Source organism: Pongo pygmaeus, chromosome 4 (assembly GCF_028885625.2).
Source record: "Pongo pygmaeus isolate AG05252 chromosome 4, NHGRI_mPonPyg2-v2.0_pri, whole genome shotgun sequence".
Classification (NCBI taxonomy): domain Eukaryota; kingdom Metazoa; phylum Chordata; class Mammalia; order Primates; family Hominidae; genus Pongo; species Pongo pygmaeus.
The window spans coordinates 158,495,840-158,516,302 of record NC_072377.2 but is presented as its reverse complement, the minus strand read 5'-3'; the positions used below and the strand labels follow the sequence as shown (position 1 = coordinate 158,516,302).

The window sequence follows — 20,463 nt, the reverse complement described above, 5'->3', positions numbered from 1 at the left end:
AGTGGCTGCTTGTCCTTATGAGCACTTAACATTGACCTGGGGCTTGGCATGTGTTTTAGTTTCTGTGAGTGAAGCCATGGTGGTCACTTCCCTACACAAGGCAGCTGGAGGCTTCTTCCATTGCCTTTTGTTGTCTCTCTACTCAAATACCTTTGTGATCTCCCAATGCCCACTGAATCATCCACACTCTTCCTCTTGTTATTTTTTACTCATATGTATCCCTGACTACTCTTCAACCCAAGTCCTCAACAAAAACCATGCGTTTTCTCATTCTTCTCTCACACCTTACTTATTTCCACCACCATCCTACTGTTTATACTTTAAAAATTCCTGGGCTGCTTTTCTCTCTGTATGTTTTTTATTATTATTTTTGAGACACAGTTTCGCTCTTGTCTTCCAGGCTGGAGTGCAATGGCATGGTCTTGGCTCACTGCAACCTCTGTCTCCTGGGTTCAAGTGACTCTCCTACCTCCGTCTGCCAAGTAGCTGAGATTACAGGTGCCTGCCACCATGCACAGCTAATTTTTGTATTTTTGGTAGAGATGGGGTTTTACCATGTTGGCCAGGCTAGTCTCAAATTCCTGACCTCAGGTGATCCGCCTGCCTTGGCCTCCCAAAGTGCTGGGATTATAGGCATGAGCCACCATGCCCGGCCTCTCTGTCTGTTTAAATATGGTCATTTTTCAAGTTTCACATCCCCACTGAAGGCTAGACAAACTGTAGTTAGCCCTTAGCTGAGCCATACAATATAGACTCCTTATTCTATACTACCTTTTACTATTTTCTCACATTGTCTTTTCTACCCCATAAAATGTTAAAAGATTGGGTCTTTTCTACCTCATAAAGTATTAAGCAAAAGATCAATCTTTTGCTTCTCAATAATTCCCTAAATGCTTAAAACAATGTGGGGCATTCAGCAGCTTTTCAAAACTGCTGTAATTTATTGAAGATTTTATAGCAATTGTGCATGGAGTTATTTCAAGTGTGGTGAGCATTATAAAGATAGAATAGACCTACCTCTGTTACACAGGTAACCATTATATAAGGTAAGGTAAGCCATTAAAAAAACCCAGCAACTAAATTCTATAGGGGAAGGTGAGAACAATTAAAAGGCACATTCATACCTATTATGAGAAGAAAGAAATACACCCTGAAAAAAGTATTATTTGATACAGGTTTTGAAGGAGTAGGATCTTAGGGGTGGAGAATGGAAGGGAGCACTCTAGGGAATAGAGTAATTGAGGGGCGTTTGACTGAATTGGAAATTTCATGAGAGAGCATGAAACTAGAGAGGCAAGTGACTAGAAAGTTAGGTTGGCTCCAGATGCATTTAATAACAGAGAAGAAACTGATACTAAGAGAGCCACAAGTGACTTTTTGTAGACAACTCATCAGTCTGCCTCAAGAAAATTGATCTTGGAGCTATGCTGTCACCTGTGTTGGACAACAATCAACTGACGTCACAAGACTTTGAGTGGGATTGAGGGAGCTGGGACCAGTAACCTGAACAAAGAGTGTCTTAAGAAATTGGATTTTGGATGACTCATCTGTTCAGCAGCAACAATACTCAATTACAGGGTTTCATAGACATCTGTGGGCAGGGCCACCCAACCACCAAATGATTTCCTGTCAAACCCTCTGCCTCCGCCCTCTAATTTCCCACCCTGCAGTGAACTTACTCCATAGACCAGCTCTCCCACCATGCCATTCCAGGCCTTTGTGTCAGGGTCTCGGGCTCCGTATTTTCCATCACTGACAATCTCCAGACGGTAGGAGTAGCCCACGTGCTTGGCAATCTCTGCCGCCAGCTCTACACAGTAGCCCTCGTAACGGTCATTGCCCTCAAACTGATTGGCGTTCTTCTTGAGCATCACATAAGGATCTTCCTGGAAAAGAAATGAGGAGATAGGAGAATGTGGCTTATGGGTTCACCCATGGGTAGGGAGGACTTTGGCATAGCATAATATCACATTTGGTTAACACTGGGGAAGGCTCTGTAGCCCCTCAATCCACTTCCTAAATGTCTTCACTCCCTACCCCATTACAAGCTTCTTGGGTTAAGGAAGCAAACTTTGTTAAAATAAGAATGTTTCATCACTGAGATATGGCATACAGCTTTTCAAATTATGTTCCAGGATATTTTGTATTTTTTTGGAAATACCTCTGGGGTCATCTTGAAGGAGAAATAGACCCTAAACAGGCTCCAGGTTTCTCATGATCAGTCACTGAAAATTACAGCATCTTCACTTACAGCTACTTTATGTATTGGACTTTCTTTGAAAATAGCTTCTACTGAGGGAGGATGGATGAAAACCAGCACAATTTAGTGTCACTCTCATGTTTTAAATATGGGAAAGCTGGCTCAAGAGAAAGTAAGTAACTTACCCAAGCGTACAAAGGATGAGACAGTGAAACTAAGAGTTACAGAATGAAAACTCAGAGCCTCTCATTTTCAGGGCATTCCCTTTTCGACTTGCTGCTTTTATCTATTACACAGTTTTGGCAAGAAGAAAGGCCAGCTTTCAGTCCTGGTGGAAAACCCTTGTGCTGGCCTAGCTTGAATCCCAAGTAACCTTGATGAAGGACTGAGTACTCACTAGGATTGTTGTGACGATGTATGTTCTGTTCTGAACACTTGAATTATCGCCCCCAGCTTGGGCATCGGTGGCTGCAGGGACAAACTTATCATCTTCATTCCAGTAACCGATCTGTTAATGCGAAGAGAGTGGAGGTGTCAGGTGGGCCAGCCTCCTCTGAACTGGCCTACTCTGGGTCACCCAGTCAATACCAGAGACAGGAAAGTAAGGAGCTCATGAAGAATTGGACACACCAAGCTCTAAAATATTGGTAAACAGAAACAATAAGAAGCACAGTGCTTTTCAGGTGCCCCCAATTTTGCTCCCAGGGAAAATCCCCACAATAATTGGTTCAGTTTGGAAATTGCCACCTCCGAGGGATAAGGGCTTAACTGTTTACACAGCCAGTCTGCTTTGTACAATGCAAGCCAGGACCATGGGATTTAATTCCCTGAAATTGTTCACAGGGCCAAACCCCTCTTTCCCCCATGTCTACTAACACTGCCCTTCAGTGAACTCATTCTGAACAATAGTTGGAATCATATGATTTAAACATTACATTCTTTTACTTTATTTTTAGGTTAACTGTATTTTTCCATCTAGATTTAACTTCCTATGATGGTTGTTTATCCTTTATTTTTAAAAATTTCTTCTGTCTCCAAGTATAAACTATTACAATATTGAATATATAGGAGTGCCTAAAAATTATGGTTGACAATATTAATTTTTCAAATTTGAGTAGGTTATTTATACTAATTCATTTTCCAAGGTCTTTCAAGAAATATTAATTGAATTGCTATCGTGCGCAAGGCTCTGAGCTAAAACATTAGTGTTGCTTGTTGTCAGGCAGGGTTGACGAGATGCAAAGAAGTTTGAGAGATAGGCCTCGCTCTGAGAACGCCTCTGGCCTACCATGGGAAGACATGACATGGCCGCAGAAGTGACAAGTGAGTGGGCCTAAGGAGCTCAGAGAAGCAAAAGCCAAGTGTGGGATCTTATGCAGGGAAAAATGCAACAGGAGGAATCAGGGCTTATCATCATGAGAGATGAATGGTCTGGACCAAAACCTTTCAGGTTAGGGAGAATATGAGCCAAGATATGAAGACAGGAATCTGCCCAGGTGTTTAAGTTCTGTGGGTCCTGGGTGGAAGATAGAGTTAGCCCAAAAGGGCAGTAGGTATCTGGGTATAGGTAGCAGATGGCTTTGAAGGCCAGGCTAAGCAGTGTAGACTACACCTCAAGGCAACAGGGGATCATTGAAAGTTTGGAAACAGCAGAATGACTTGACTAATACACACACACACACACACACACACACACACACACACACACATATACACACACCCTAAAGCTATACCTCCTATACTTATCTCTCTTTATCTCTGTCTCTAATCTCTATTTGCTTTAGACAATTGTGTTTTGTTTTGTGATCATTCTGCTGGCTCTAGAGACAAAGGAAAAAGGAAAGAGAACTAGAAGTGCATATGCAGAGGGATGAACAGGTCTATCAACAGCCAGAACTCAGCGTAGGCTCACAAAAACTGAGGCACTTGCCAAATGGTCAGCTGAAATGTCACCTTCACCTTCATGTCTTTCCCAGTTACTTCAGTTGGAAATAGTTTTTCCTGTAATCTCGCAGCCATTAACAACAATAATTGCCAGCACTGATGATGCTCTTGCTATGTCAGAGGCTAAGTGTTCAACAGTTTTCATGCCATTTCGTCTGGCTTGTGGGAGTGTGTTAACTTGCCCTAGGTGAAGTAGCTGCAAAGTGGTCAAGCTCGTCCTGGAACCCTGACAATCTTTCTCCAGAGGCTGCATTTAGCCACTATGCTGTTCTTCCTAAGAAGTGATTGGGCTCTGGACTTGAAATCATATTAGTTATCATTTACCGAATGCTTGCATTTCAAGGACTTTTTAAAGTGCTTTTTATGTTTTAACTCCTTTCATCCTCACAAAACTTGCAAAGTGGGTAGTTAATTATCCTTTCAATTTAAAGTATGCAGAAAGTGAGATGTGGAAAGTGAAGTAACTTTCCCAAGGCCACAGGGTAGCCATGGAGCCAGGATCTGAGCCAGGGAGACCAACTCCAGGGCCGTGCCCCCTGCATGCCAGACAACCCTGAGTGCCTTGTGTACCTTCCCATTAGAACATTGGGTCTAGCTGTTTGTGTGTCTGTCCCCATCTCTCCATGGTGCTATGAGTTTCTCATGGACAAGACTGAAATAAACGTATTTGTTCCAGAGTTCCTGTCTTAGTCCAGCACATCTTTTCCCAGAGAAGCAGCTCAGGAAATGTTTGTGGAGAGAATGAATGCATCCAGGCAGCAGTGACCCAGCATGGACTTGGTGCACCCTATCGATGCTGAGACAGCTTGGAGGTCGGGCGGGGAGCATGTCTCTCAGGATACTGCATGGAGGCTTACCCTCAGTGTAGGCATGTGTATCATGTTCCCTGTGAGGATGCTGTTAGTTAAGGTGGAAGGAGATATTGCTTTCTAATGACAGAAGAACCAGAAACTCATGTTTCTAGAATGTCAGAACTGGAAGGGGACTGAAGAATCATTTTGTCCAACTTTTTCCTTTTTCACAGGGAGAAGCAGAGGCTCAGAGACCACAGGATTTGCTCAAGACAGTGTGGTCTCAGTTCCCTCGCTTTTGCAAGGACCATGTTCTAGGGAACCCTAAGAGACTTGTGGGGCCCTGCACCGCTCATGGAAGGTGGTGAGGGGCAGTGAAGAGGAGAGACCTCTGGCTTCCTCATCCTTGCTCCAATGGTCAGCTCTGCTTTTTATCTATTTCACTTATTGGGATTCCCCTCAAGAGTTGCCTTTTACAAGGAGCCTTGTAGCTGGAAAATAGATGTTTAAAAGCACTCTGGTAGTATATTATGATGTAAAGTTTTCTGCTTTGGTATTGTTTTGTTTTTTAAATCTCCACAGTACTTTTATAACATCTTTACAGTATGCAAATAGTGCAGGCAGGCTTAGGATTATTTTCTCTGCTTTACAGATAGGAAAACTTAGGTTTAGGGAGATTAAATGATCTAACAAAATAATAGGTTATATAGTAGATTAGTGGCAGGACATAGAACCCAGGTCTTGTGGACCTCAAAGGTAAGATTATTTAATAAAATCAATACAAACCTGGGAAAATATCTGTCAAATATGATTTATCCCCTCATAGATGGTGCTAAGGTTTTTTTTTTTCTTTTCCCTTTCTCCTCCTTCTTGTTCATTTTCTTCCTGCTCATCCATCCTTTCTCCCTTCCTTCCTCCTATTCTTCCTCCTTTCCTTCCTCTCTTTCTTCTTCCTTCTTCACAATTAGTCCACAGGTTTAAATATTCCTACTCAAACTGCACAACCATCAGTAGAAAGGAAGTTGCTTCCTTTGACATGCAACCAATTCCTCTAAAAGCCACTGAGTATTAAGATGTGTTATTTTAAAAAAGAGGGAGCCCAGTGGTCAAGATATTGGTCTCTGGCCTCAGGCCAGACCTGGTTTAAAAGCTAGGCTTTCCTAATTACCAACTATCAGCTTGAGCAAGTTACCCGACCTCCGTGTTCCTCAGTCCCTGATCTATAGAGTGGATATAACAACAGTACCTGCCTCATGGGCTGCTATGAGAACTACATTAGTTAATGCACGTAAAACAATTAGCATAGTGCACGGTTCATATTGTCAGTAAGCTAAAAAATGATATTCATTAGGGTAGTGCCTAGTTGAAGGTTAACAGGTTTCTATACTACAAGACATTTCTGTTTTCAATTTGCTATTGAACATTATCTGCAAAAGAAGCATGTATTACAGAGCATTTTGAAATTCACTTGACAATATAACCCTTCTTTACATATAGAATGTTCAGGGTAAGTGGTTTAAAAATTATAAAACACTGCTGTAAAATCCCAAGGTTTTCATACAAGATAGGAAAAAAAAAAGCAAGATGAATCTGTTCAAGCCAGATGTATATGGCTTAGAAAGATACTTTAATTTTTAAGGATAGTGGTCCTTCAAAGCTAGCACTACTTATTAATTTTAGCACTACTGTTAAATTGGGATCTCTTAAAAAATATTGTATAGCTTGGCTTATATGCTAGGTACTTTCATATCAAAAGCTAGTAGAATAGTTAGAAGTTGTAAACAAACCTATTTTATTTCTAACTCTTTTGTAGGGAGATAAAACATAATATTGCCAGGGTCAGTGGGCTGAGTGATACTCAGCCTCATGCCTATGCCTCATGTAAGCTAGTAGACTGAGAAATCTGGTTCCACAGTTTGATGAAAAGAAAGCTGACAAAGATTTTTGAAGAGACATTGCACTTCGGAGATAAGAGCAAATTTTCCTTTCTTTGGGAAATGGTTGGATTATTACACAGCACTTTGATTCTCTACTGAGGATATGCAGGAACTTTGATTCTATCTGAAAGTAAATCAGGGTTAGTAGTTGGTAAAGATTGGGGCCCACCAGTCAGGAGAGGATTTAAACAATTCTGACAGTGAGAGGTCTTCTCCTGGGGCCAGTTATAATTTTTGATCTCCTTGTTTTCCATCTACCTCTAAAGATTCTTTGAATGTAGAAAATGAATCTAGATGATAGATCAGATTTTTTAAGTGGATAAAGTCTTAAAAGGAGATGATCATAGAACTGAAAATTCAATTGATCTACATTGCACAGTCATCAAATCAAATTCAGAAATTGGTCTCTCCAGGCTGCCTCTGAGACCACAGCCCCTTACCTCAAAAAATAAGATTCTTTAGAATCAATTTTTAAAGACTAAGTTGTCTATTGTGGCCAAGATAACTAGCTGACTCCCAAGCATTCTTATTTTCCTTCCATGGTGTAGAGATATTGGTGGAGAGTGGCTACCTAGCCAGCAATGACATTTCCCAGCTTGTTTTACCTCTGGTTGAGCCAAGTAATTGGGTTCTGGCCAATGGAATACAACAGAAGTGATGTGCATCTCTTCTAGGCTGATGCCCCAAAAATCTCCAGCAGAGTTGCCATTTTCTTTCATTCCTATCTGTTAGCTGGATGTTGAAATCCAGAAAGACCCAAGTAGACAGTGGAGGGTCCATGAGCCTGAGTCTTAGCCAGAACCCTCAGCCAAAAAAGTGGTCACTGAGTGAACAAAACAAAAAAAGCTTCTTTTGCATTAAACAGCTGAGATTTCAGAGTTTATCTGTTACAGCACCTAGGGTTATCTAAATTAACACACTTACAAGATTTAAAGTAAATAAGTTTATGTGTAACTTTATCTGAGTTCTCCTTGAGGTGTTATTTTATTAAATTTGCAGGCATTTTTTTCCCTTACTTATTGGCAGATCTTTTGAAATATGGGATAGCGTAGTGTGCTCTCTGATTGCCCAGAAACATTTGATAAACTTCCCAGTCATGTAATAAACAACCTTTTATTTGTACGTGCTTACTCTGTTTCAGTATATTCTAGGCACTGTGAATATAATAAAAATACAAATATGGTCCTTGTTTTTAGAGAGCTGGCATTTTAGAACATTTAGGAGGTAGAGAAGTATGAAGAAAATACATATCCAGACCAGGGGTTGACAAACTTTATCCTAAAGGGCCAGAGGGTAGATATCTTTGGCTTTGTGGATCATATAGTCTGTGTTGCCACTACTTATCTCTGTTGTTGTCATGCAGAGGCAGATATAGATAATATATAAACAAATGAGCATAGCTATGTTCCAGAAAAACTTTATGGACACTGAAATTTTAATCTCTCATAATTTTCATATGTCACAAAATGGTCTTCTTTTGATTTATTATGACCATTTAAAAATGTACATGTAACCATTAGCTCATGGGCTGTACAAAAATAGGTGATGGGATGAATTTGGCCAGTAGGCAGAAGTTTGCCAACCTCAATTTAGATCAATCAACCAACAAAAATATATCAGAAGGAATAAGCACCATGAAAAGTACAAATAAAAAGGAAATTGTGACTGTGAGCTGGGTGAGTGGGAGTGACTTTAAAAATGCTTGGTCAGGGATATCCTTTCCAAGGTGGCTTCACTTGGACTGAGACCTGAATGACAAGGAGGCACACAGCACATGAAACTCTAGTGATAGAAAATGCCAGGTAAAGGAATAGCATAATGCAACTGACTTGAGGAAAGTGCGAGGTTGTGCTCAAGGAATGCAAAGATGCCAGTGTAACTGCAGAGAAATGAGCTAGAGAAAGAGGAGTGAGAGCTGATGCCACAGGGAAGCAGCATTGAGGACTCTGAGGGCCACGTTGTATATTTACTGGCAACAGGAAGGTGGTAAAAGTTTTAAGGAAAGGAGCCATATAACCTGATATATATTTGAAAATTATTGTCCTAGCTCTTGCGGTGGAAAAGTAGCCTTGTAGAGGGGCAAGAACATAGCAGGACTCGTGACTGGTAAGGAGACTACTGTGTGGTGTGTGGAAGATGGCCTGGGCTCTGGGCTCAGCAGTAGAAATGGAGAGAGGTGGTGAGGTTGAGGCTATATCTGAGATGCTATATCTATACCTGATGCTATAACATGATTCAGTATGGTCAAAACTGGGTAACAAGGATTTAAAGCAAAACTTCCAAAAAGCATATGGAATGGGAAGCTATAAATTCTTTGGGACTTTAGAAGATTACTTTTGATATCAGCAGGACTTTGTGTCCCTTTAGTCTTGTTTCCTGCCCAGTCTTTTCATTCTAGTTATACACAGGGTCAGAAGTGGGGATAATAAACTTGGGGCAGGGCAGGGCCACTCAAATCAAATTGAAATGAGAAGTAGGTGCCTCCACCCAGTCTAAAAATTGCTATAGGAACAATGGTGATGGGAAAAGATGGTTAAATCAACAATACAGTTCTTCGATGAAAAATATAAGAGAATTTTCCTTAGACTTCTCCACTGGGCAGCCATTTATCAGAATTTGTGATTCTACCAGATTTTGACAAGATATTTTATTCAGATAGAGACCCTAAATCAGTACCCCATAGTGAAGTGGTATCCCTGAATGGGATTTCCTAAGGATCCCATTTTAGTAGAGCAAGTACCCATCCTGGTATCTGAAGCCCCTAAACTTTATGATGAATGGATGCTTAGAACACACACATTTCCGTGGGATGTCAAATTGTATCCAGGTACCTAGAGGGTGTATTGGCACATGGGTGAACAGGAAATAGGCCTGAAGATCAGGAGAGTTTCTCTGAGGCTCCAAATCTGGAAGAAACAGCTCCTTTTTATTATACACAATCAGGTAAGGCCATGTAATGCTCACTGAAATCAGTACAACTAGGTCACCCTTGAAACTCAGAGAAATTACTTTGTTAGGAGGCTGATTGAGTAAAAAGCCTGAAGCCACAGATGTGAAGAATTGATTTTCTTAAAGGCAGATCCCCCGTAAACAAAGGATGTTTAAGCCCACATTCTAAGAAAGGATTTGGCCGTTGAAAGGTAAGTTTAAAAACAGCCCCGGGATCTGAAAACTAAAGCACAACCATTTGCTCGTGGATTTTAAGGTACTCTGTTATTTCTCTTTGCTGATTTATCCATTCCACAGGCTTACACAGCCTGACTCCCCCAAATGCAATGCTGATATAAAATCCCTGTGGCCTATAGAAGGGAGTTTAAAAGTGCAAACAAGCAAACAAATGTGGGCTGAATGTCCACTACATGCCAGGCGCTACTTTTCTGAATCCCTTACTACAAGCAGTGGGTTAACAGGCATTGTCTTATTCAATCCTGACAGTGATCCTGGGAGGCAAACAGTATTACCACCCTTTTAGAGATGATGTAATGACTTGCAGAGAGGCTAAATAATGTGGTCAAGGTCATGTGCCTAGTAAAGACTAAAGCAGAGACTTAAAATCCTGGTCTGTCTGCCTCTAAAGCCCAAGCTCTTAGCCACCCTGTCAGTGTTTCTTTTTTTGTAAATTATATTATAAATTATATTATATTATATTATATTATTTGTATTTCTTTTACTTTCATCTTCTTTCCTTAGTAGTTGCCAGTGATTCTTATCAAACCCTTTAGTGCATCAACCAGAAAATCTGTGGGTTGGAGAGGAGGATTCAAGAAGGTGCAGATTCCTAGGCTTCATCTCTGTTCTCCAGAAACAGAGTACCCAGGGGCTGGGACCCAGGAATCTGCATTTTAAATAAGGCCTCCCAGTAATTCTTCTATTTGCTGAGGCTTGAGAACAATTAATCTTGCTACAGTGCCTCCACTTCTGAGAAGTTCTTGATGAAGAGCAAGTCTTGAAGAGATAAAAAGTCTCCCAACAGTCTCTGGGCAATAGTTAGGGTCAACTCAAAGGGCTGGGGCCTCTGGTTCTGGGAGTAACAACTGGGGAATTTCATACCAAAGGACAGTTTGTCAATTGATGAACGCCCCAGTGGAAACTCTACTTTCACAGAGGAAGCCGAAGTCCAGCCAGGAGAGGAACAATGTGAGTAGGGAGAGGATGGTAAAAATGCAGCAGATGGCACTGACATCCAAGGTGTCAGAGCTGAGAGGAATTAAGTTTTGCACAGCCCAGTGTCTCTCACTTATTTTAGAGACCCAGAAAGACTATGAGACACGCTGAAGGCCACACAGTTGGATGATGGCAGAAATGGCGTAGAAGTCTCTGGCTTCTATTCTTACTTGTTGCACCTTCAGTATATCCCCAATATATCCAGTGACCACTAATGTGTAGAAAATAATCTGCTATATTTTAAGCTTATCCACTACTCCAGAGTTGGGGAAAACAGTTCAACATCCATATTTTAATTATGGCAAACACATAACTACTCACATACAATGTAGAAATGCCAATTTGTTCTATCCAGGAAATAGCAATATTCTTTTTTCCCTGAGGGCAAAAGGCCATTCGGAGGATTCTGAGGAAAAGCCCAAGTCTGCAGTCAACAATTTTCTATGTAGGAGCAATAGGCTTGCCTGCTCTGGCCTTACACAAAAATGCTACATCTATGTTTTCATTTTCAAGGTAGCGGGTGATACCAGCAGTTCTCAGAATCTGAAAGAAAGGGGCTGGGGACAGTGGCTCATGCCTGTAATCCCAGCACTTTGGGAGGCCAAGGTGGGAGGATCACTTGAGCCCAGGAGTTTGAGGTTATAGTGAGCTATGATCGTACCACTGCACTCCAGCCTGGGCAACAGAGCGAGACCCTGCCTCAAAAAAGAAAGAAAGAAATAAAGAAAAAAAGCCTGGGGGCGGTGGCTCACACCTGTAATCCCAGCACTTTGGGAGGCCGAGGTGAATGGATCACACGGTCAGGAGTTTGAGACCAGTCTGGCCAACGTTGTGAGAAACCCCGTGTCTACCCAAAATACAAAAATTAGCCAGGTGTGGTGATGGGCACCTATAATCCCAACCACTCGGGAGGCTGAGACAGGAGAATCACCGGAATCCGGGAGGTGGAGGTTGCAGTGAGCCGAGACCATGCCATTGCACTCCAGTCTGAGCGACAGAGCAAGGCTCTGTCTCCAAAAAAAAAAAAAAGAATCTGAAAGGAAGATGGCCTTGGGGGGATGGTCACATATTTGGTGTCCCTTCCAGAGGCAGTACTCTTAACAGCAGCTGCTAAATGCTTTGAAAGAAATAAACAAGCCACCTCAATGTTTTCCAGATTTCAGCCCTGTGCTACCTCTTCAACATTTACCATAGCTATTAAAAACCACTAACAGATTGGAGGAGCCAAGATGGCCGAATAGGAACAGCTCCAGTCTACAGCTCCCAGCGTGAGCGACGCAGAAGACGGGTGCTTTCTGCATTTCCATCTGAGCTTTGAGGAGAGCAGTGGTTCTCCCAGCACGCAACTGGAGATCTGAGAACGGGCTGACTGCCTCCTCAAGTGGGTCCCTGACCCCTGACCCCCGAGCAGCCTAACTGGGAGGCACCCCCCAGCAGGGGCAGACTGACACCTCACACGGCCGGCCGGGTACTCCAACAGACCTGCAGCTGAGGGTCCTGTCTGTTAGAAGGAAAACTAACAGAAAGGACATCCACACCAAAAACCCATCTGTACATCACCATCATCAAAGACCAAAAGTAGATAAAACCACAAAGATGGGGAAAAAACAGAGCAGAAAAACTGGAAACTCTAAAAAGCAGAGTACCTCTCCTCCTCCAAAGGAACGCAGTTCCTCACAAGCAACGGAACAAAGCTGGACGGAGAATGACTTTGACGAGCTGAGAGAAGAAGGCTTCAGACGATCAAATTACTCCGAGCTACGGGAGGATATTCAAACCAAAGGCAAAGAAGTTGAAAACTTTGAAAAAAATTTAGAAGAATGTATAACTAGAATAACCAATACAGAGAAGTGCTTAAAGGAGCTGATGGAGCTGAAAACCAAGGCTCGAGAACTACGTGAAGAATGCAGAAGCCTCAGGAGCCGATGCGATCAAATGGAAGAAAGGGTATCAGCCCTGGAAGATGAAATGAATGAAATGAAGCGAGAAGGGAAGTTTAGAGAAAAAAGAATAAAAAGAAACGAGCAAAGCCTCCAAGAAATGTGGGACTATGTGAAAAGACCAAATCTACGTCTGATTGGTGTACCTGAAAGTGACGGGGAGAATGGAAACAAGTTGGAAAACACTCTGCAGGATATTATCCAGGAGAACTTCCCCAATCTAGCAAGGCAGGCCAACATTCAGATTCAGGAAATACAGAGAACGCCACAAAGATACTCCTCGAGAAGAGCAACTCCAAGACACATAATTGTCAGATTCACCAAAGTTGAAATGAAGGAAAAAATGTTAAGGGCAGCCACAGAGAAAGGTCGGGTTACCATCAAAGGGAAGCCCATCAGACTAACAGCAGATCTCTCGGCAGAAACCCTACAAGCCAGAAGAGAGTGGGGGCCAATATTCAACATTCTTAAAGAAAAGAATTTTCAACCCAGAATTTCATATCCTGCCAAACTAAGCTTCATAAGTGAAGGAGAAATAAAATACTTTACAGACAAGCAAATGCTGACAGATTTTGTCACCACCAGGCCTGCCCTAAAAGAGCTCCTGAAGGAAGCGCTAAACATGGAAAGGCACAACCAGTACCAGTCACTGCAAAATCATACCGAAATGTAAAGACCATCGAGACTAGGAAGAGACTGCATCAACTAATGAGCAAAATAACCAGCTAACATCATAATGACAGGATCACATTCACACATAACAATATTAACTTTAAATGTAAATGGACTAAATGCTCCAATTAAAAGACACAGACTGGCAAATTGGATAAAGACTCAAGACCCATCAGCGTGCTGTATTCAGGAAACCCATCTCACGTGCAGAGACACACATAGGCTCAAAATAAAAGGATGGAGGAAGATCTACCAAGCAAATGGAAAACAAAAAAAGGCAGGGGTTGCAATCCTAGTCTCTGATAAAACAGACTTTAAACCAACAAAGATCAAAAGAGACAAAGAAGGCCATTACATAATGGTAAAGGGATTAATTCAACAAGAAGAGCTAACTATCCTAAATATATATGCACCCAATACAGGAGCACCCAGATTCATAAAGCAAGTCCTGAGTGACCTACAAAGAGAGTTAGACTCCCACACATTAATAATGGGAGACTTTAACACCCCACTGTCAACATTAGACAGATCAACGAAACAGAAAATCAACAAGGATACCCAGGAATTGAACTCAGCTCTGCACCAAGCAGACCTAATAGACATCTACAGAACTCTCCACCCCAAATCAACAGAATATACATTTTTTTCAGCACCACACCACACCTATTCCAAAATTGACCATATACTTGGAAGTAAAGCTCTCCTCAATAAATGTAAAAGAACAGAAATTATAACAAACTATCTCTCAGATCACAGTGCAATCAAGCTAGAACTCAGGATTAAGAATCTCACTCAAAACCGCTCAACTATGTGGAAACTGAACAACCTGCTCCTGAATGACTACTGGGTACATAACGAAATGAAGGCAGAAATAAAGTTGTTCTTTGAAACCAACGAGAACCAAGACACAACATACCAGAATCTCTGGGATGCATTCAAAGCAGTGTGTAGAGGGAAATTTATAGCACTAAATGCCCACAAGAGAAAGCAGGAAAGATCCAAAATTGACACCCTAACATCACAATTAAAAGAACTAGAAAAGCAAGAGCAAACACATTCAAAAGCTAGCAGAAGGCAAGAAATAACTAAAATCAGAGCAGAACTGAAGGAAATAGAGACACAAAAAACCCTTCAAAAAATCAATGAATCCGGGAGCTGGTTTTTTGAAAGGATCAACAAAATTGATAGACCGCTAGCAAGATTAATACAGAAAAAAAGAGAGAAGAATCAAATAGATGCAATAAAAAATGATAAAGGGGATATCACCACCAATCCCACAGAAATACAAACTACCATCAGAGAATATTACAAACACCTCTACGCAAATAAACTAGAAAATCTAGAAGAAATGGATAAATTCCTCAACACATACACCCTCCCAAGACTAAACCAGGAAGAAGTTGAATCTCTGAATAGACCAATAACAGGAGCTGAAATTGTGGCAATAATCAATAGCTTACCAACCAAAAAAAGTCCAGGACCAGATGGGTTCACAGCCAAATTCTACCAGAGGTACAAGGAGGAGCTGGTACCATTCCTTCTGAAACTATTACAATCAATAGAAAAAGAGGGAATCCTCCCTAACTCATTTTATGAGGCCAGCATCATCCTGATACCAAAGCCTGGCAGAGACACAACAAAAAAAGAGAATTTTAGACCAATATCCTTGATGACCATTGATGCAAAAATCCTCAATAAAATACTGGCAAACAGAATCCAGCAGCACATCAAAAAGTTTATCCACCATGATCAAGTGGGCTTCATCCCTGGGATGCAAGGCTGGTTCAATATACGCAAATCAATAAAGGTAATCCAGAATATAAACAGAACCAAAGTCAAAAACCACATGATTATCTCAATAGATGCAGAAAAGGCCTTTGACAAAATTCAACAACCCTTCATGCTAAAAACTCTCAATAAATTAGGTATTGATGGGTCGTATCTCAAAATAATAAGAGCTATTTATGACAAACCCACAGCCAATATCATACTGAATGGGCAAAAACTGGAAGCATTCCCTTTGAAAACTGGCACAAGACAGGGATGCCCTCTCTCACCACTTCTATTCAACATAGTGTTGGAAGTTCTGGCCAGGGCAATTAGGCAAAAGAAGGAAATCAAGGGTATTCAATTAGGAAAAGAGGAAGTCAAATTGTCCCTGTTTGCAGATGACATGATAGTATATCTAGAAAACCCCATTGTCTCAGCCCAAAATCTCCTTAAGCTGATAAGCAACTTCAGCAAAGTCTCAGGATACAAAATCAATGTACAAAAATCACAAGCATTCTTATACATCAATAACAGACAAACAGAGAGCCAAATCATGAGTGAACTCCCATTCACAATTGCTTCAAAGAGAATAAAATACCTAGGAATCCAACTTACAAGGGATGTGAAGGACCTCTTCAAGGAGAACTACAAACCACTGCTCAAGGAAATAAAAGAGGATACAAACAAATGGAAGAACATTCCATGCTCATGGGTAGGAAGAATCAATATCATGAAAATGGCCATCCTTCCCAAGGTAATTTACAGATTCAATGCCATCCCCATCAAGTTACCAATGACTTTCTTCACAGAATTGGAAAAAACTACTTTAAAGTTCATATGGAACCAAAAAAGAGCCCACATCGCCAAGTCAATCCTAAGCCAAAAGAACAAAGCTGGCGGCATCACGCTACCTGACTTCAAACTATACTACAAGGCTGCAGTAACCAAAACAGCATGGTACTGGTACCAAAACAGAGATATAGATCAATGGAACAGAACAGAGCTGTCAGAAATAATGCCACATATCTACAACTATCTGATCTTTGACAAACCTGGCAAAAACAAGCAATGGGGAAAGGATTCCCTATTTAATAAATGGTGCTGGGAAAACTGGCTAGCCATATGGAGAAAGCTGAAACTGGATCCCTTCCTTACACCTTATACAAAAATCAATTCAAGATGGATTAAAGACTTAAATGTTAGACCTAAAACCATAAAAACCCTAGAAGAAAACCTAGGCAATACCATTCAGGACATAGGCATGGGCAAGGACTTCATGTCTAAAACACCAAAAGCAATGGCAAGAAAAGCCAAAATTGACAAATGGGATCTAATTAAACTAAAGAGCTTCTGCACAGCAAAGGAAACTACCATCAGAGTGAACAGGCAACCTACAAAATGGGAGAAAATTTTTGCAACCTACTCATCTGACAAAGGGCTAATATCCAGAATCTACAATGAACTCCAACAAATTTACAAGAAAAAAACAAACAACCCCATCAAAAAGTGGGCGAAGGACATGAACAGACACTTCTCAAAAGAAGACATTTATGCAACCAAAAAACACATGAAAAAATGCTCACCATCACTGGCCATCAGAGAAATGCAAATCAAAACCACAATGAGATACCATCTCACACCAGTTAGAATGGCAATCATTAAAAAGTCAGGAAACAACAGGTGCTGGAGAGGATGTGCAGAAATAGGAACACTTTTACACTGTTGGTGGGACTGTAAACTAGTTCAACCCTTGTGGAAGTCAGTGTGGCAATTCCTCAGGGATCTAGAACTAGAAATTCCATTTGACCCAGCCATCCCATTACTGGGTATATACCCAAAGGACTATAAATCATGCTGCTATAAAGACACATGCACACGTATGTTTATTGCGGCATTATTCACAATAGCAAAGACTTGGAACCAACCCAAATGTCCAACAATGATAGACTGGATTAAGAAAATGTGGCACATAGACACCATGGAATACTATGCAGCCATAAAAAATGATGAGTTCACGTCCTTTGTAGGGACATGGATGAAATTGGAAATCATCATTCTCAGTAAACTATCGCAAGAACAAAAAACCAAACACCGCATATTCTCACTCATAGGTGGGAATTGAACAATGAGAACACATGGACACAGGAAGGGGAACATCACACTTCGGGGACTGTTGTGGGGTGGGGGGAGCGGGGAGGGATAGCATTGGGAGATATACCTAATGCTAGATGACGAGTTGGTGGGTGCAGCGCACCAGCATGGCACATGTATACATATGTAACTTAACCTGCACGTTGCGCAGATGTACCATAGAGCCTAAAGTATAATAATAATAATAATAATAATAAAAAGAAAAAAAATTAGCAAAAAAAAAGTTAACTATAAAAAAATAAAAAAAAAATAAAAATAATCACATATTGGAAAAAAAAAAACAAAAAAAACCACTAACACAGGTAACATTCACTGAACAGTGATCAGGTGCTAATGCAGACATGATCTGTGCCCGTTTTACAGATGTGGAAATTGAAAGTTATAAGAGCTAAGTGACCTAGCAAATGTCTTCTCCAGCAGCAGAAATCAGAAGACCATGGGACAACAAAAATGAACTCAGACTTGGAATATTTCTGGATAAGTGTCATTCTCAAGGGTTTCTGAGCCCAGAAAGAGTGTCCGTGTAAAATCAACATGCCAAAAGTTTGCTGAAAAGTGGATACGTTCCCAGTGGCTACATTCATAGCCAAATAGGGTGCCCTTATTTGGTACCTGCTGTAAGTCAAGGCAGGTTACTGTAGCTGATTCCTGAAGGAGGAGATCTCCCAGTCAGAGATGGGAGATGGGCTCTGGAAGGCTGTGGTTAGCGAGAAGATGTGATGATAGAAGAAGGGTCAGAGAGAGGTAACATTGCTGGTTTTGAATATGGAGAAAGCTCGGTAACCTGGGAGCCAAGGAATATAGGTGGCCTTTAAGAAACTGGAAAAGGTAAAGAAACAAATTTAACTCTGGAGCCTCCAGGAAGAAAGATGGCCTTGCCAACACTTTGATTTTAGTCCAGTGAAACTGAAGTCAAACTTCTGACCTACAGAATTGTGAGACGATAAATCTGTGTTGTTTTAAGTCACTGTTTGTGGTAATTTGTACGGCAGCAATAGATAACTAACATAGCCTTAATGAATGAGATGAGTTAAGATTGGCTATGAGGTAGAAGATGCGGTTCTAGACACAAGAGCAGAGAAGACAGGTTTAAGGGAGGTGAGGACGGAGAGCGTACAAAGAGAACTTTAAAGTAGAACTTTCTGTAGTGATGTAAATGTTCTACATCTGTGCTGCCTGATGTGGTAGCCACTAGCCACATGTGGCTACTGAGCACTTGACATGTAGATAGTGCAACTGAAGAACTGATTTTTAAATTGTAATTTATTTAAAATTCAACCTAAATAGCCACATATGGCTAGTGACAAGGTTATCTGACAGCACAGGCATAGAGAGCATTAAGTCTGAGAGATTAAGACCCAACTTTCAATGGGCCAGGCCCAGTACTTAGAACTTCTGCACACTCTTAGATCATTTAATCCTCTCAATGACCCTTTGAGGTTGGCATGGTTAAGGTGATCCCCACTTACTAGATAAGAGAATTAAGGAACAAAAAGAGCTCAAATAAGTTATCTGGAATCCCAGACTAGTAAGTGGTGAAGCCAGGATTCAGTGTTGAGAATTCCAGAGCCAGCATTCTGATCCATGGCACCCTACCAGCTCTATGCCATGCTGTACAATGCCTCCCAGTCATTATGCCATGCCACCAAAAGGAATTAGCAATGTGATGAAGACCGTGAGCAGGGAAGTAGAGGCTTCCATGAAGCATAATAAGAAAGGCCAGAGAAGGCTTCCCTGGGGAATGACATTTTACTTTGAGGGTGGAAGGCTGAGGAGGGATTGGCAGGCAAGAGGAGGGAGATGGGTGGAGGAAGTCCCAGGCAGAGGAAACGTGTATGAACGCTCAATGATGAGAAAGAACATGGTGTATTCAGGAGGTGAAAGTCAAATAGAATGACTGGAGTGGAGAGATGAAGGAAGTATCAAGGGTTAAGGCTGAAGAAATTGGCAGAGGCCCGGGCACATAGGTTCTGGTAGAATTAGAAATGTTATTCCAAGGATTTGAATGCTATTCTAAGAATTTTCATATGCAAACATATTATACATTATACATATATGTAAACATATATATTTTCACCCTTACTTTTGTATAAATAATAGAGTGGATATGGCCAAGTATCGATTAGGAAAAGATAGTTAACCTCATCAATAATCATCATTCTCAAGTTCTTAGTTTAGAATCCCTCAGGAATAGCAGTGGCATTTTATACACATCAATTACTTTATGTTTTAGAAGTGCTTTCCTCTACCTTGGATTTTCACAAGCATCCTGGGACAAATGTAGAGATTTTTTTAATCTCAATTTTGCAGATGAGTGAATGGATTCTCAGAGGAAGAACGAGACTTGCCCAACGTCCCAGCTGGTTAGTGGCAGAGCCAAGTTTAGAGTCTGTGTTGTCTGAGTTTCTTCAAAGATCCAGTCCAGAAAAGGTAGACTCACAGGCCCTCAGCTCTGGCCAGAGTCCCTGCTCAGCCTCTCCTCTCTGCAGAATGGAAGTAAAGGGGGACCTTACCTTTCGGATGCCGTCATGTTTCATTTCAATCACGTGGAGCGTGTAGTTGGTCCGGCGTCCTTTCTCATTAAACTGCACGTTTCCTGTCAAACCTTCAAATCGCACCTGGAAAACAAAACCAAATGGTGGGCAGTGAACTCAGATGTACTTTATGTGTGTTTGCTTTTTCCACTGAAGTAGAAATTCAGAACCCAAGAATGTTCCATGGAACGACGTCTCAGAGTATCCTGAATGCTAAAACTCTTCACTCCCTTGCCACAGGCAAGGGATGCATTAGAGATCTCTTTTCCCTAAATTGGGATTCATCCTGACAATTGTTTTTACCTATTTCTTTAGGCAAATACTAACAATGGGTCAGAGTGCATACTAATGTGAAATGTC

General features: G+C 41.2%; 1 protein-coding gene across 3 annotated transcripts in view; it reads right to left on the bottom strand.

Annotated features, from left to right (window-relative positions):
• GRIA1 (glutamate ionotropic receptor AMPA type subunit 1) overlaps positions 1-20,463 on the bottom strand; it is a 321,128-nt gene that overhangs the window by 106,548 nt on the left and 194,117 nt on the right. For all 3 annotated transcript variants that reach the window (XM_054488755.2, XM_054488754.2, XM_063665293.1), the window contains exons 8-10: positions 20,083-20,187; positions 2,598-2,708; positions 1,680-1,886 (exon numbers count right to left, since the gene is read on the bottom strand). In XM_054488755.2, coding sequence (XP_054344730.1) covers positions 1,680-1,886; positions 2,598-2,708; positions 20,083-20,187 — 423 coding nt within the window. The remainder of the gene's footprint in view (positions 1-1,679; positions 1,887-2,597; positions 2,709-20,082; positions 20,188-20,463) is intronic.